Source organism: Delphinus delphis, chromosome 11 (genome assembly GCF_949987515.2).
Source record: "Delphinus delphis chromosome 11, mDelDel1.2, whole genome shotgun sequence".
In the NCBI taxonomy this organism is placed as follows: Eukaryota; Metazoa; Chordata; class Mammalia; order Artiodactyla; family Delphinidae; genus Delphinus; species Delphinus delphis.
Window position 1 is genome coordinate 41,042,616 of NC_082693.1, and position 15,475 is coordinate 41,058,090.

Below are 15,475 nucleotides of genomic sequence, written 5' to 3' on the forward strand. Positions count from 1 at the left end.
CTTCTGTATCTTTCCATGGCTTGATAGCTCATTTCTTTATTGCACTGAGTAATAGTCCATTGTCTAGATGTACTACAGTACATCCATTCACCTACTGAAGGACATCTTTGTTGTTTCCAAGTCTGGAATTGATTTTTTTATACCTAAATGTAGGACTTTATGGCTTTCCCTAGTTTCATTTTGTTGATTTCCTCCTATGGTTATTACCTATTGAGATCTTTTTGAATTTTAATTCTGTGATGCTATATCCTTAGAAGGCATGCTCATTAAAATCAGAGATGAAACAAAGTTGGTGGGAATGGCTGTATCAGTTGAGTATACTGGGAGGCAGTTCAGGAGTGAAGCATGCTGGGACTAGGAAGCAACATGGTGGCCAGTGGGACAGGTCTGGTCTGCTCTGGTTTGGATGCAAGACGAGGCCGGGGGAAGCCAGGGAATGGTCAAGATAGTGGGATATTACCAGGGCTAATGTAGCTTCTGTCTTATATAATTCCAAGAGGCTCTGTTTTTTAGAGCAAGAATGTGATGCAGGTTTAAGGAGCAAGATACTTAGGCTTGGGGACGCTGTTGAGAGCTGAACGGCGTATCCGGTCCTCCTTGCCATGTAGAGTGAATTTCATAGGAAGAGCCTAAGAGATACAAACTAAGCAAGGAAACTACCACGTCAGATGCCAAACTTGGTTGTCAGCACAATTTAACCCAAGACCCACATGCCGACTTGAGCCCAGTTTTAGTAACGATTGACTGAAAAATCAGGGTATGGTTGGGTCTCAATGAATAGGACCAACCTCAGGGATCTGAAGTGGGCAAAGGAGAAATAATGTGGGCTTTGGCAGTGCCTGTAGCCCTGTCATGACTAGAAATATTTAATTGAATACTTGGCTACTTCCCTTAGGAATCTTTTTTCTTCTCCCCTCAGCTGCAGGTGTACTCTCCCAGAGAACCCAAACAATCACACCTTACAGTACTGGAAGGACCACAACATCGTGACAACAGAAGTCCACTGGGCCAACCTGACTGTTAGTGTAAGTCTGGGTGCTGCCAGGCGGCTCGGTCTTGTGACCACCAGGTTTAAGGGGACCTTCTAGGTAGGAGTGGGGTAGCCCTTCAGCAAGCTCTGGCATTTACAGAAATAAAGCTTTTTTTAAACTATTCTTACTGACTTTCCTTTCCCCTTCAAAATTGTCTCTGCATAAAGGGAAAGGAGGACTACCTCTCTCTTCTCTCCCACACGATCCCACCCAGTGACCCTGCACTCAGGATGTGGGCGGATGAAATCAGAGAGGGTAGGGGGCCACATCCAGGTTTTGTGGGGCTCGAAGAACATTCAAGTTTGGAAGTCCTCTGTAATAGAAATAATACAGATTACTAGGGCCCTCCTAGAACCTCGTGTTTTCTTGAGACAGTTTGGTTTCCTTTACAAAAGTGTTTTAGTTAGGACTCTAAGTAGTCACCCTTACCTGCAAGCAAGAGCCCCACAACTACATGGAGGGCAAGTAGATGCTGCAGGCAGCCTGAGCTTCCCAGCAGCCGTGGGATGACGGTGCTGGTGGACTCAGCAGCTGTGTCCTCCCTCCTGCCTGCCTTTCATCACCCGGAATGCCTGTTCCTTCAGGAGTGCCAGGAGATGCATGGAGAGTTCACGGGCTCTGTGTGTGGCCACCATGGACCCTATACTCCCGATGTGCTCTTTTGGTCCTGCATTCTATTCTTCACCACCTTCATCCTCTCCAGCACCTTGAAGACATTTAAGACAAGCCGCTATTTCCCAACCAGAGTAGGTAGCACGCTCTTGCATTTCTTTCGTGTTAGACTTCTAATATAACAGAGCCTGTTCTAGGCCTCCGTGGTGCTTGTGAGTGGATTGGCAGGCGCCGAGCTCCAAATGACCTGATTTTGGAGGGCGTGGCCTTCTCTTCTTCCTGTGTCCAGCAGCCTCTTTCATAGATGTGTGGTGTGGGATGAGGGGTTAATACTTAAGAGGTTTTGATTGAAAAGTGTCAGGTGAGTTTAAGGTGGTCATCGTGTTCTCTAAGAGTGATAAGTCTCATTTCCAGCCTGCTGGGGCAGGTAGTGAGCAGCAGCTGGAGCTGGCTCCTGAAGATAGTAAATTGGGATGATTGCTTGAGGTGTGTGTAGGGCACCCCAGAGTCTCCTCCCTGGGATGGCTCTGGCAATAGCTTATGAAATCGCTGACTTGGTCTGCATGACGGTTTGAAGCCTCAGCCGTCTCTCCCTGACGCAGATGGCATTATTTGTGTCGTGACTCGTTTGGGCAGGGTGGAATTAGAGGCCAAGCGTAGAGTGGCTAAAGGGGTCTTTGCTTTGAGGAGGAGATCAATCAGGAGGAAGTGGCGGTTTTTCTGCGTGTGCGAGTCTTCAGTTGGGCGCCTTTGCAGAGCAGGATGTGTGAATGGGTGAGGGCTCAGTGGCTGAGGCATTTACTGTGCACACGTTCACGATGAAAACACAGTCTCAGACGTCAGTCAGCCTGCACAGTGGTTAAGGGAGGCACGTATGGAGTAAGTTCTGGGGCGTGTTTCCGGTCTGGACGAACTGTGAACAAGTGGCAGCTGTGTACTGACTACTTGCTCAGGCCCGGGTCGAGTGCTACGGGGGATGCAGAAGAAGTTTAAAATATGACCTCTGTAACATACACGCTACTATATACAAAATAGATTAAACAACAAAGACCTACTGTAGAGCTCAGGGAACTCTACTCCGTATCTTGTAATAATCTATAACGGAAAAGGATCTGAAAAAGAATATATATATGGAACTGAATCACTTTGCTGTACACCTGAAACATTGTAAATCAACTCTCCTTCAATAAAAAAATAATAAATAATAAAACAAACTGTAAAACATGTGAATTGTATCTCAATAAAGCTATTATATGATTTTAAAAAATATATGGTCCCTGCCATCAGATAGGAAAGGGAAACCCATGAAGCAACCATGCCCATAGGAGACAGTAGTAAATAGTTAAATTCCATAAGGGCCATAGGAGTTCAGAGGAGAGACGGGCCCTGGGCCCCAGGCTGGTCAGGATGGGCTTCACGGTGGGGCAGCTACATTTTCAGAGAATTTATGTAACATTCAGAGGAGAACTAACAAAACCAGGGAAAGGGAGCTGGAAACCTCAGGTTTCAAAGGAAAGCAAAGTCAGATGAAGGTGTCAGTGATGTTACATGGGGCTAAGATATATTTGGTTCTGTCTCGTTGGAAGTTCGGATTAAGGTGGGCACTGGGCATTTGAGGGGCATTGTATTTTATTAAAGCTACACTAAACTGTAGAGTGGGAGAGTCAGTCCCCTAAGGGACAAAATGGTGATAAGTGCTATGGAGAAAAATAAAGTAGGAAAGGAGTACAGGAAGTGCTGGGATGGAGGGTGGGGACCACTTTTAAGGAGGAGCATCAGAGAAGATCCGATGGGGAAGGTGATATTTGAGTGAACGTGAAAGAGGGAGCTACCCACAGGGTTACCTGGAGGGAAGGCAGTTGAGGCAGAGGGATGAGCAAGTATAAAGGCCCTGAGGTGGGAGTGAGTCTGGCGTGAGTAAGAAACAGCAAGGAGGTCTGTGTGGCTGGAGCAGAGTGAGTGAGCCAGGGAGCGTGGGGAGCTGGGTCAGAGCAGTAAAGATGCCAGTGCATGCGGGCCTCACAGGCCAAGAAGGGCTCTGGGTTTTTTAATTCAGTGAAATGAGGAGCCATTTCAGGGTTTGGGTAGAGGAGTGATGTGATCTGACTTGTGTTTTGAATGATCACTCCAGCGGCTTTATTTTTTTTCATTAATTTTAAAAAATTTATTTATTTATTTATTTTTGGCTGCATGGGGTCTTCATTGCTGCACGTGGGCTTTCTCGAGTTGCGGAGAGCAGGCTCTAGGCGTGCAGGCTTCAGTAGTTGTGGCGTGTGGGCTCAGTAGTTGTGGCTTACAGGCTCCAGAGCGCAGGCTCAGTAGTTGTGGTGCACGGGCTTACTTGCCCCGCGGCATGTGGGATCTTCCTGGACCAGGGCTCGAACCCGTGTCCCCTGCATTGGCAGGCAGATTCTTAACCACTGCGCCACCAGGGAAGTCCCTCCAGCAGCTTTAAATAAGGACAGGGGCAGGGTTAGGAGTCTGCTGCAGCTATGGAGACAAGAGTCGCTGGTGCCTTTGATCTGGGTGGAAGCCGTGGGGGCAGTGAGAAGGGCTCAGATTCTGGGCATGAGCTGAAGGCAGAGCCAACAGGACTTGCAGATGGACTCGATGTTGGGTCTGAGAGAGAAGAGGAGTGGTGCTGCTGTGAGGTTCTCGGCTGGCACAGCTGGACCTTGCTGGTCCCAGGAAATCTTATCCCAAGTTCTCAGAACTATTCTCTAAATGCTTGGCCTAGATGCTCTAAACAGAACTCCTCAGAGTTTGGAGTGGGTTCCAGTAGAGTTTGTCAGAGGATTCATTCTCCCCCGTGCTATCCACACTTCGGGGATGAATTTGGGCATGTTAACAGTGTCCTGTTGTTTAAAAATGCTTGTATTGATTGAACCATAAAATTAAAGCATTCTTCTGAGGATGTTTAAGCCTTTTACAACACCTGAGTCTTTTCTATCATATTTAACCTACTGAAACACGTCTCCAATCCTTTCTTGTGCCAGGTCCGCTCCACGGTGAGTGACTTTGCTGTTTTCCTCACTATCTTCACAATGGTGATTGTTGATTTTTTGATTGGAATCCCATCACCAAAGCTTCAAGTTCCCAGTGTGTTCAAGGTAAACAGATCTCAGGGTACTTGATGCCCTTACGGAGTTTCATAGAATCTGGTCCCAAGTTATTTCAGAGGCCTTTCCCCATCCTGATCATGAATTGTGTAGTCCTCTAAACCTGAACGTTGCTCTCCTGCCTCACCATTCAGAAAAGCAAACTCCTCAGGCTTGGCCGAGTTCAAGTCAGAAAAGTCAGAACATCTAACGTTGTTTAATGAGTGAAAATTATTATTTATTTTCATTAATGCTACTTATTGTTTTTAATATGTGAAGATTTAAAACAATGGAATATGTTTATTTACATAAATATATGCCAGAGACTGTGGAAATATGGGTCTCTGGAACACGTCCGGTTAACAGCACTTCACTGAGCATCAGCTGTATAAGGGTATCAGGAAGGATGAAAAGGCTCTTTGCCGGCCTTGGTCCCGCCCCTCAGGAATCTTGCCCTCCGAGGAGGTGAGCTGGCCCAGGAGCTTCATTCTCAGTCTAGGGCCCCCACCAGACTAATCGTGACATCTCTTCAACCCTCATCCATTGTTTGTATATCTCTCTATAATCTATACTGTTTATCCAAAAACCAATACAAAAAAGTAAAACAAATGATCAAAACATGGGGACTCCAAATCTATTTCAATTTGGGGGCACTAACTGAGTAAACTGAGAAGATGGAAGAGCTGAGCTCAGTTCCGTAGGTCCCCGCAGGGTGGAGAGGAGAGAAAACCTGGGCGTCCTCAGGGACCAGAGAGGAACCAGGAGAGGAGAGAATGGGGGAGGCTGGGGAGGAGGAGGGAACTGGAACGTAGGCCTTTATCTTGTAAACACCCGGCACAGTTGGCCTTGTCTTCCCTTTCTCTCTCTCGCTCTCTCTGAAGTAGGCCTGGTTAAAAATACCTTTTTCCATATTGCTTGAAAATTTTAAATTTTATTTTGTTGAATTCACTGAAATGCCACCAGTTAGAAATTGATGGATTAAAAAACACCCTCTTTAAAAATATATACGTCCTAGAATATGGCATTCTCACCTTTGTGTGAACGAGTGCAGTCAGCTTTTTCTCTAATACCTGGCTGAGGTTGACCCTGCGGGAGGAATGGATTTTGTGTAAAAATAACTAATCTGGGAGCATTAAGAAGTCCCTGGAAATGTTCCCTGATGGGTAGGCTTAAGACAGTCAGAAGACACTGAATTTCTGGGACATCTGGGAAGAAGGCCTCTGCGAGGTAGGAGAGACGAGAGGGGAGATGGGAGAATGTCAAAGAAAGTGTTCCTCATTGGCAGGCCTCACTTTCAGGAAGCAGAGAAGAAATTTTCTTCCTTCTTCTCTTCCCTATTACACCACATGGCCGCCAGTGACCAAGACCCAATCTGAAGGCTAGTACTAGTACTGATGGGGTAATGTCAGTCAGGGTTTAATAAGTTTTTGTGTTGACCTAACAATTTACCTACCACTTAGAACATTGTTACTAAGGAAACACAGATTCTGTAAACTTTCGGAACCTAAGCTATTCATAATTTGGGACTTGGTGACATTATTGAAGAGTGTTTGAATCCTAGAGTCATAACCAATATGGAACCAAATACTTTGGATGTGATAGTCTTTGCTTTGTTCATTGAGTTTTGGTGAATTCTGGGCCAATTTGTACCCCTGGCCTTTTATCCTCCATCACTACTCGCCAAACAAAGTGAACTTTTCTTCCTCAGAGTACCTTAGCATTTTTTTGAGATCTAGGAGAGTTTAGGAATTTTACAAACACCCAAATAAGGTTTATGAACAGTAGTCTTGCAGGGACATCAGAGAGAGTCCTAGATCACACAAGTCCCCAAGTTCAGCAGTCTTGGGCTCCTTTCTCAAGTCTCTAGTGCCTGGACCCCTGTTTCACTGCTGATGGGAGGAGGTCCTTGGACCAGTCCCCTGAAATTCCATGTAACTGGCTCTATGTTGCCTTTATTTGTTCTGTAGACATACATTATACGGCTTCTGGAGGGGAGCAGTGAGGAGGATAATCAAAGTTATTTATATTTGTCTTTGGAAGTCACTAAGTTCTTTTTTGACAACAGATTTTGTTGTTAATTATATTTTACTTGGGCTAATGTTGAGATAAAGTCACTTTTTCTGTACACAGGGGTTTGGAGAGTAGGGGAAGGAAGTGAAGTAGTAATGAATATTCCATAAGAAGTTGACAGTTGGGGACCGAGTCTTTCAAAGGCCATAGATTTCCTGTGTTTCATGCTTTTTTTTATTTTTATTTTTATAAGGATTCTCATTCAGGAATAAAAAGAATTGTGCTTGTTGTGATTCCGTTTGATCTGTTTTGCCCTAATGACTATAGTTAACTTGAAATACAAAAATCTTGTTTTTTCCTTTTAGCCAACACGGGATGATCGAGGGTGGATTATTAGTCCCATTGGCCCCAATCCCTGGTGGACTGTGATAGCAGCAATTATCCCAGCTCTTCTCTGCACTATCTTGATATTCATGGACCAGCAGATCACAGCTGTCATCATTAACAGGAAGGAACACAAGCTCAAGGTAACAAGAAGTTCTGACCTAGGACTCATAACGGCAGCCTATTATATTTTTTAAAAATTTAGGGTAAGCCTGTTTAGGTCAGGAACTGTAGAACCTGGATAAAATCAGTCATGGGAGGAGCTCATATGGGGTTTCCAGGGGTTTCCAATCCCTCCGTTAATGACAAAGATTGGTTTGGAGATGAAACTAGGGTAGAGCATGATTGTATGATGTGAAGGAAGCTTGGAGTCCATTACTCTTCTCTCAAACCTGTGAGGGAGGTTGGTGGGCAGAATTCCTGGTGATCCCCACGTAGCCACATGGTCTGGGTCGGGCTTAGGTTCCTGATGTTCAGGTCAGGGCTTGGGCCACTGTTTCCTAGAAACAGGTATTCTCTCATTGATGTGCATTATCGAGGTTTCCAGACTGAACCTTGAGCCCAAGGATTCTAGGAGGCAGGGTTGGTGCCAGTACATTTATTAGTGAGAGGCTTCACGCCTCATCTCTATTCCTTTCTTCCCTAGAGTAGGCAGCATCCGTATTTGGCAAGGAATGGGGAGGGTTTGTGGGAACCTGTTTATCTCCGACTCCTGTAGGGTCTACCCTCTAGAATGGTCAAGATGTGGCTTGGTCTCTGCTTACTCTGTCAAGAAAGGATGAATCTTTGAATATGTGAGACTCAGGGTGAGATCTGGGGGCACTTGAATAAAAGTCGGATATTGGCATGTGTAAGACCAGCTAAGGTTTCTCTTTCTTCTCTGTTCCCTCCACACCAGGAGGGGCTGGAAGACTCTGCTGGAATCTCTGGACCCCTTCCTTCTTATCCATACACTCCTTCCTGCTTTGGGCCTGAGACTCTTAGCTCACTGTCCTATGTCCCACTACAGCCAGCCCACTGATGGTGACGGAGACTCTGTTTCCCCACAGAAAGGATGTGGCTACCACCTGGACCTGCTGATGGTGGCCGTCATGCTGGGTGTCTGCTCCGTCATGGGCCTGCCCTGGTTTGTGGCTGCAACTGTCCTGTCCATCACACATGTGAACAGCCTCAAACTGGAATCTGAGTGCTCCGCCCCTGGAGAACAGCCCAAATTCTTGGGTATCCGAGAACAGAGAGTAACAGGCCTTATGATCTTTGTGCTGATGGGCTGCTCAGTCTTCATGACAGCTATATTAAAGGTAACCGTTCATTCATTCATTAGGTAAATACTGAGTGCCTGATTTGTGCCAGGAATTCTGTTAGGTGCTGGGAATACAGCACTATGGCAAACAGATACACGTACAGATACCTGCCCTGAAGGAATTTATTCTAGTGGTATAAGACAGATAAGATGTAGTTAAGAAGGTTAGTTAAGAAAGCAAACACGGTAATTACAGAATATGATGTGTGATAAAAGGAAATATATGGTACTCTCTGTAGTACTATAGAGAATTAAGGGGAGATGTTTTAGTTACTATGGTCAGAGAAGGCCTCTCTAAGGAGATGGTATTTAAGATGAGATGGAGCCAGCCATGCCATGGATGGTGGGAGAGGGCGTGGGGGAAGGGAGAAAAGCAGTCTAGACAGGCCCTGAGGTGGGAAATGATGATATGTGTTCTAGGAGATACCAGGGCTCAAGGGTGTTGAGTTAAGGCAAGAGCATTGAGATGAGATTGAAGAGTGGGCAGGGGCAGATCACGCAGGGCCTTGCTGACACTGGTAAAGGTAACCTTTGAAGGGTTTTAACAGGAGAGGGACATGATCCATTTAGTATTTTAAAAAGATCTCTCTGGCTGATATCTAGAGAGTAAGTTTTTAGGGTTGAGGAAAAATAGAGGCAGAGAGACTGGTGAGTCTGTTACAGGTGAGAGAGGATGGTGGCTTGGATGAGGAAGTTGGTAGTAGGGATGCATAGATATCTCAGAGGAGATCCAAAGGTCTTGCTGGTCGACTGGATATGGAATGGGGTGAGGAAAATGGAAGCATCAAAATGCCTGCTAGGTTTCTGACTTGACCATCTGTGTGGAGAGTGATGGCATTTAAGAGGGAGAAGACTGTTATGAAGGAGGAAGTGATTTTATAAGGGGTGGGCGTGGTCAGATTTGAGTGAGATGTCTGGGAGGCATCTGAGTGAAGAGGCTAGAGGAGGCTTCTGGGCTAAAAATATAAATGTGGGAGTCAACAGCACGTCGGTGGTATTGAAAGCCAAAAGAGTGGATTGAGGGAGAAAGGTAGATATAAAAGAGGAGGACTAGAGAGAAGAGCAGAGTCTAAGGAGAGCCGATATTTCGAAGTTGGGTAGAGGAGGAGATAGCAACAGAGGCTCAGAGGAGCTGCTGGCGGCGGAGGGGGGACACCAGCAGGCTGTGATGTCAGGGAAGCCAAGCAAGGGGAGTGATTGGTCAGAGACTGTCTGGAAAGATGAAGACTAAATCAAGGCCATTGGGTTTGGCAACATGGAGGCCTAACGGGACTTGACAAGAGCAGATTCATTGGAACAATAGAGCAGAAGCCGAATGACGGGCCGGAGAGTAAATAGGTGGTGAGGAAGTAAAGGGCATGTGGGCAGACAACTCTTTCAAGAGGTTTTTTTCTGTGAAGTGGAACAGAAAAATGGGCAGTGGCTGGTGTGACATGTGGGGTGAAAAGAGGATTTTTGGACAGATGGAGCCACCTTGAAAATGAGAAAAAAATTTTTTTTGTGGATGTAAGACCTGCATCTGGGAAAAATAGAATCAAAAGGAAAGCTCTGTCTGCAAGCCCCAACCATTCCGGAGCACTTACTTATCTCCTTTGCCTCCTTCTCCCTCTTTTTGATGAATTGTCAACCACCTCAGCCTGCACTGCAAATGCTATTTAAGGGTGAGAAGTGGGAGAGGAGGGAAAGGATTCTGAACCATCTTCCTGTCCCCTTACCTTCCACTTAATCTTGCCACCTCTCCTCATGGCCCTGCCCCCTTCTACTCTCTGTCCCCAGCCCTAGGTGCCTCTGGTCTAGGTACCATCTGGAGGAGCCCAAAGGTCGCTGCTCGTCTGGGAATGTAACCATGAAGGCCTGGTGGTGGGCACTGCCTGGCCTTCCTGTAACTGTCTCAGGGGGATTCTTTTAGGAAACCATTCAGTAGTTCTTCCAACCAGGTTAGCACCAAATTGAGATGTCTACTCGCTCTAGAGCTGGAACAACGTAAAATCCAATGGGGATTTTCTGGTTCAAAGAAGAATTATGTTTGGGAATGTTCTTTAGCCTCAGAATAAAAGCAAGTCGAGTTTAGTCTTTGCAAAAAGACTTTCCTTGCCTTGATTCCATAGGCCTCATTACTCTACCTCATAGAGTTGCTCTGAAAATTACCTAGATTGATATAATGTGGTAAGTATGTATAGTCAAATTCAGTAGAGTAATGTTGATATTTCTCCCCAAATTATTCCTTCTCTGTTAAGATAACCTCCCCACTCCTGCCCTCAAGTCTCTGGTTAGTAAAAAAGCAAATGTTATTAGTCTATATTAAAATACACCAAATCCCTGAGGAGATGATTCTGCGATTAGAAAAGATTTAAAACGTTTCAGTTCCGTAAAAGAGATGTGTGTGTGTGTGTGCGTGTGCGTGTGTGTGCGTGTGCGTGTGTGTGTGTGTGCGCCCATTTCCCTGGAGGAGGAAGAGCCAGATGGGGAGAAGAAGATGTGAGACCTATGATTTAACCAGGACCAAATTACACTTACGTGTAATCATTTCATTTCCGAACAAAATGATTTTTTATCATTGTCAGCGTCTGTTTTTGCTTCTACTTCTAAGTCACGTAAAGGCAGCAGAAACGAATGCAGCATCTATGCAGTGATTTTGTGACTTGGCTTCCTTCTTGGAGATTTGGAAGTTTATATAATCTTGAGTGTGCTATGATACCAAATTTAATTTCTGGCCTTTCTGCCCTTTCGTCTTCAGTTTATCCCGATGCCGGTACTCTACGGAGTTTTCCTCTACATGGGAGTGTCTTCACTGCAGGGAATTCAGGTATTGCATGGTTCAGCCAGGCAGTGTCTTCTCTTGGTGAGCTCACCTGTCCTGACCAGGGAAAGACAGCCTCCCTAGGGGAGCACAAACCAGTTCTTGAGAAACCATTTCCTAGTCTTGCTGCTTCAGCTATTTTAGACATTTCTTTGGGCATTGGGCAAAATAGGGTCATGTTGGCATGAGTGCACAGAGACTTTCAGGGTGGCCTGATTCAATGTCATGGTTCCAGTCGTTCGTCAGTTATTCAGCAGACAATCATCAGGCATGTATTAAACACATTTTGTCAGATGCTGGTAAACTTAGATCTGAAAGGTTGATCAAGAATTAAACTGGCTTCCACACATGGACAACACTAGGTTTAGTGCCAGGCTAAAGTGTGAGGCGGGGGGGGCGGGTTTAACTGGGGGTACGTTGGTGAAGAGATTGGGGAGTCGTGGGAGCTGCTCCAAGTAAGCAGGTATTACTTCCTGTCACAGTCTGCCTTTTCCCATCCATCAACTCATTCCTCTGAGTCCTTTGAACAGAGAGAATCAGGAGGTAACTTGGGTACCCAGATAATTTGATAATTTAGCCACTTCTTATACTGGTGGCTCGTTCCTCTTTGTTATTTTACAATGTCTAGTGGTCACTGTTATGCACGGAGTTCTAATGTGACTTTGGGCAGGTTATTTATTTATTTAAAATTAATTTTTATTGGAGTAGAGTTGCTTTACAATGTTGTGTTAGTTTCTGCTGTACAGCAAAGTGAATCAGCTGTATGTATGCATATATCCACTCTTTTTTAGATTTCCTTCCCATTTAGCTCATCCCAGATCACTGAGTAGAGTTCCCTGTGCTCTACAGTAGGTTCTCATTAGTTATCTATTTTATACGTAGTAGTGCATATATGTCGATCCCAATCTCCCATTTCATCCTACCCCGCCACCCCTGGTAACCATAAGTTTGTTCTTTACATCTGTGATTCTATTTCTGCTTTGGAAATAAGTTCATCTATACCATTTTTCTAGATTCCATATATAAGCGATATTATACGATATTTGTTTTTCTCTTTCTGACTTACTTCACTCTGTGTGACAGTCTCTAGGTCCATCCACATCTCTGCCAATGGCACTATTTTGTTCCTTTTTATGGCTGAGTAATATTCCATTGTATATATATATACCACATCTTCTTTATCCATTCCTCTGTCAATGGACATTTAGGTTGCTTCCGTGTCCTGGCTGTTGTAAATAGTGCCGCAGTGAACATCGGGGTGCATGCATCCTTTTGAATTATGGTTTTCTCCAGATATATGCCTAGGAGTGGGATTGCTCGGTCACATGGTAGCTCTATTTTTAGTTGTTTTTTTTTTGTGGTATGCGGGCCTCTCACTGTTGTGGCCTCTCCCGTTGCAGAGCATAGACTCCGGACATGCAGGCTCCGGACATGCAGGCCCAGCGGCTGTGGCTCACGGGCCTAGCCACTCTGTGGCATGTGGGATCTTCCCGGACTGGGGCACGAACCCGTGTCCCCCGCATTGGCAGGTGGACTCTCAACCACTGCGCCACCAGGGAAGCCCTGTTTTTAGTTTTTTAAGGGACCTCCATACTGGCTGTACCAATTTACATTCCCACCAACAGTGCAGCAGGGTTCCCTTTTCTCCACACCCTCTCCAGCATTTATTGTTTGTAGATTTTTTTTTTTTTTTTTTTTTTTTTTTGCGGTACGCGGGCCTCTCACTGTTGTGGCCTCTCCTGTTGCGGAGCACAGGCTTCGGACGCGCAGGCCCAGCGGCCATGGCTCCCGGGCCCAGCCGCACCGCGGCATGTGGGATCCTCCTGGACCAGGGCACGAACCCGTGTCGTCTGCATCAGCAGGCGGACTCAACCACTGCGCCACCAGGGAAGCCCTATTGTTTGTAGATTTTTTGATGACGGCCATTCTGACCGGTGTGAGGTGATACCTCATTGTAGGTTTGATTTGCATTTCTCTAATAATTTGTGATGTTGAGCATTTTTTCATGTGCCTCTTGGCCATCTGTATGTCTTCTTTGGTGAAATCTCTATTTAGGTCTTCCGCCCATTTTTTGATTGTGTTGTCTGTTTTTTTGATATTGAGCTGCATGAACTATTTGTATATTTTGGAGGTTAATCCCTTGTCAGTCGCTTCATTTGCAAATATTTTCTCTCATTTTGAGGGTTATCTTTTCGTTTTGTTTATAGTTTCCTTTGCTGTGCAAAAGCTTTTAATTAGGTCCCATTTATTTATTTTTGTTTTTATTTTCGTTACTCTAGGTGGTGGATTGAAAAAGATCTTGCTGTGATTTATGTCAAAGAGTGTTCTGCCTATAATTTCCTCTAAGAGCTTTATAGTATGTGGCCTTACATTTAGGTCTTTAATCCATTTTGAGTTTATTTTTGTGTGTGGTGTCAGGGAGTCTTCTAATTTCATTCTTTTATATGTAGCTGTCCAGTTTTCCCAGCACCACTTATGAAGAGACTGTCTTTTCTCTATTATATACTCTTGCCTCCTTTGTCACGGATTAGGTGGCCACAGGTGCGTGGGTTTGTCTCTGGACTTTCTATCCTGTTCTGTCTGATCTATATTTCTATTTTTTGTGCCAGTACAGTACTGTTTTGTTCATTGTAGCTTTGTAGTATAGTCTGAAGTCAGGGAGCCTGATTCCTCCAACTCCTGGGCAGGTTATTTAATCTCTCTGGGTCTCTGTTTTCCTTTTTATAATATAAGATGGTCATTTTTTCTATATGCAGAATGTTATGAGATTTCATTTTTTAAAAAATAAATTTATTTATTTATTTATTTGTTCTTGGCTGAGTTGTATCTTTGTTGCTGTGTGCAGGCTTCTCATTGTGGTGGCTTCTCTTGTTGCGGAGCACAGGTTCTAGGTGGGTGGGCTTCAGTAGTTGCGGCTTGTGGGCTCTAGAGCGCGGGCTTAGTAGTTATGGCGCATGGGGTTAGTTGCTCCGCAGCATGTGGGATCTTCCTGGACCAGGGCTTGACCCTGTGTCCCCTGCATTGGCAGTGGATTCTTAACCACTGCGCCACCAGGGAAGCCCCATGAGATTTCATCTTTTTACTTTTTAAAAAAAATATATATATTTTGAACATTTTATTTATTTATTTATTTGGTTGCACCAAGTCTTAGTTGTGGCAGGTGGGCTCCTTAGTTGTAGCTTACCGGCTCCTTAGTTGAGGCACGTGGGCTCCTCAGTTGTGGCACACAAACTTTTTAGTTGCGGCATGCATGTGAGATATAGTTCCCTGGCCAGGGATCAAACCTGGGTCCCCTGCATTGGGAGTGCAGAGTCTTAACCACTGTGCCACCAGGGAAGTCCCTATCTTTTTACTTTAAATAATCAGTAAAAAGCTCCAAACTCCTCAAAGAACAAATAAGAGATTTGGTCTTTTAAGCAGAAAGATACCACTGCTTATTTTGTTTTCAACACTCCCTGAGAAAGATCTGTCTCAGGAGCTAGAGTGTGGGAGAGGAGAGAGAAAGCTGAACCCAGAATTAGAAGAGATAGGTTCAAATTTTGACTCTGTCACTTACCAACCTTGGTCAAATTACCTGTTCTCTTTGAGACTCAGTTTCCCCTTCTGTCAGGTAGAAACGGTGTTACCCGCCTTTCGGAGCAGGTGATATTAAGAGATATGAATGGGATTAACGAGGCCCAGAGAAACCACCTGAAAATAAATGCCAGTTCCCTCCTTTCAGTTCTTTGATCGTCTGAAGCTCTTTGGGATGCCTGCAAAGCACCAGCCAGACTTCATCTACCTTCGGCACGTGCCGCTGCGCAAAGTGCACCTCTTCACCCTCATCCAGCTGACCTGCCTCATCCTGCTTTGGGTCATCAAGGCATCTCCAGCTGCCATTGTCTTTCCAATGATGGTGAGTTTAAAAGGTATTATTCTTTATTTTAAAATACAGTGATAAAATATACATAACGTAAAACTTCCCGTCTTCACTATATTTAAGTGTACAGTTCAGTGGCATTAAGTACACTCACAGTGTTTGTGTAGCCATCACCACCATCCGCCTCCAGAAGGTCTTTCGTCTTGCAGAACTGACACTCTGTACCGATGAAACAATAACTCCCCATTTCTCTCTCCCCTCAGTCCCTGGAAACCACCATTCTAGTTTCTGTCTCTGTGAATTTGACTCCTCTAGTTACCTCATGTGAGTGGAATCGCAGTATTTTTCCTTTTGTGACTGTCTTGTTTCGCTTAGCAT

The 15,475-nt window shown here is 45.0% G+C and overlaps 1 protein-coding gene across 1 annotated transcript in view; it reads left to right on the forward strand.

Annotated features, from left to right (window-relative positions):
• Positions 1–15,475, forward strand: part of SLC4A8 (solute carrier family 4 member 8) — a 64,338-nt gene that overhangs the window by 35,904 nt on the left and 12,959 nt on the right. Inside the window, exons 14-20 of the mRNA XM_060024790.1 lie at positions 920–1,025; positions 1,616–1,777; positions 4,640–4,753; positions 7,117–7,278; positions 8,185–8,436; positions 11,176–11,244; positions 14,960–15,133. Of these exons, the coding sequence (XP_059880773.1) occupies positions 920–1,025; positions 1,616–1,777; positions 4,640–4,753; positions 7,117–7,278; positions 8,185–8,436; positions 11,176–11,244; positions 14,960–15,133 (1,039 nt within the window). The remainder of the gene's footprint in view (positions 1–919; positions 1,026–1,615; positions 1,778–4,639; positions 4,754–7,116; positions 7,279–8,184; positions 8,437–11,175; positions 11,245–14,959; positions 15,134–15,475) is intronic.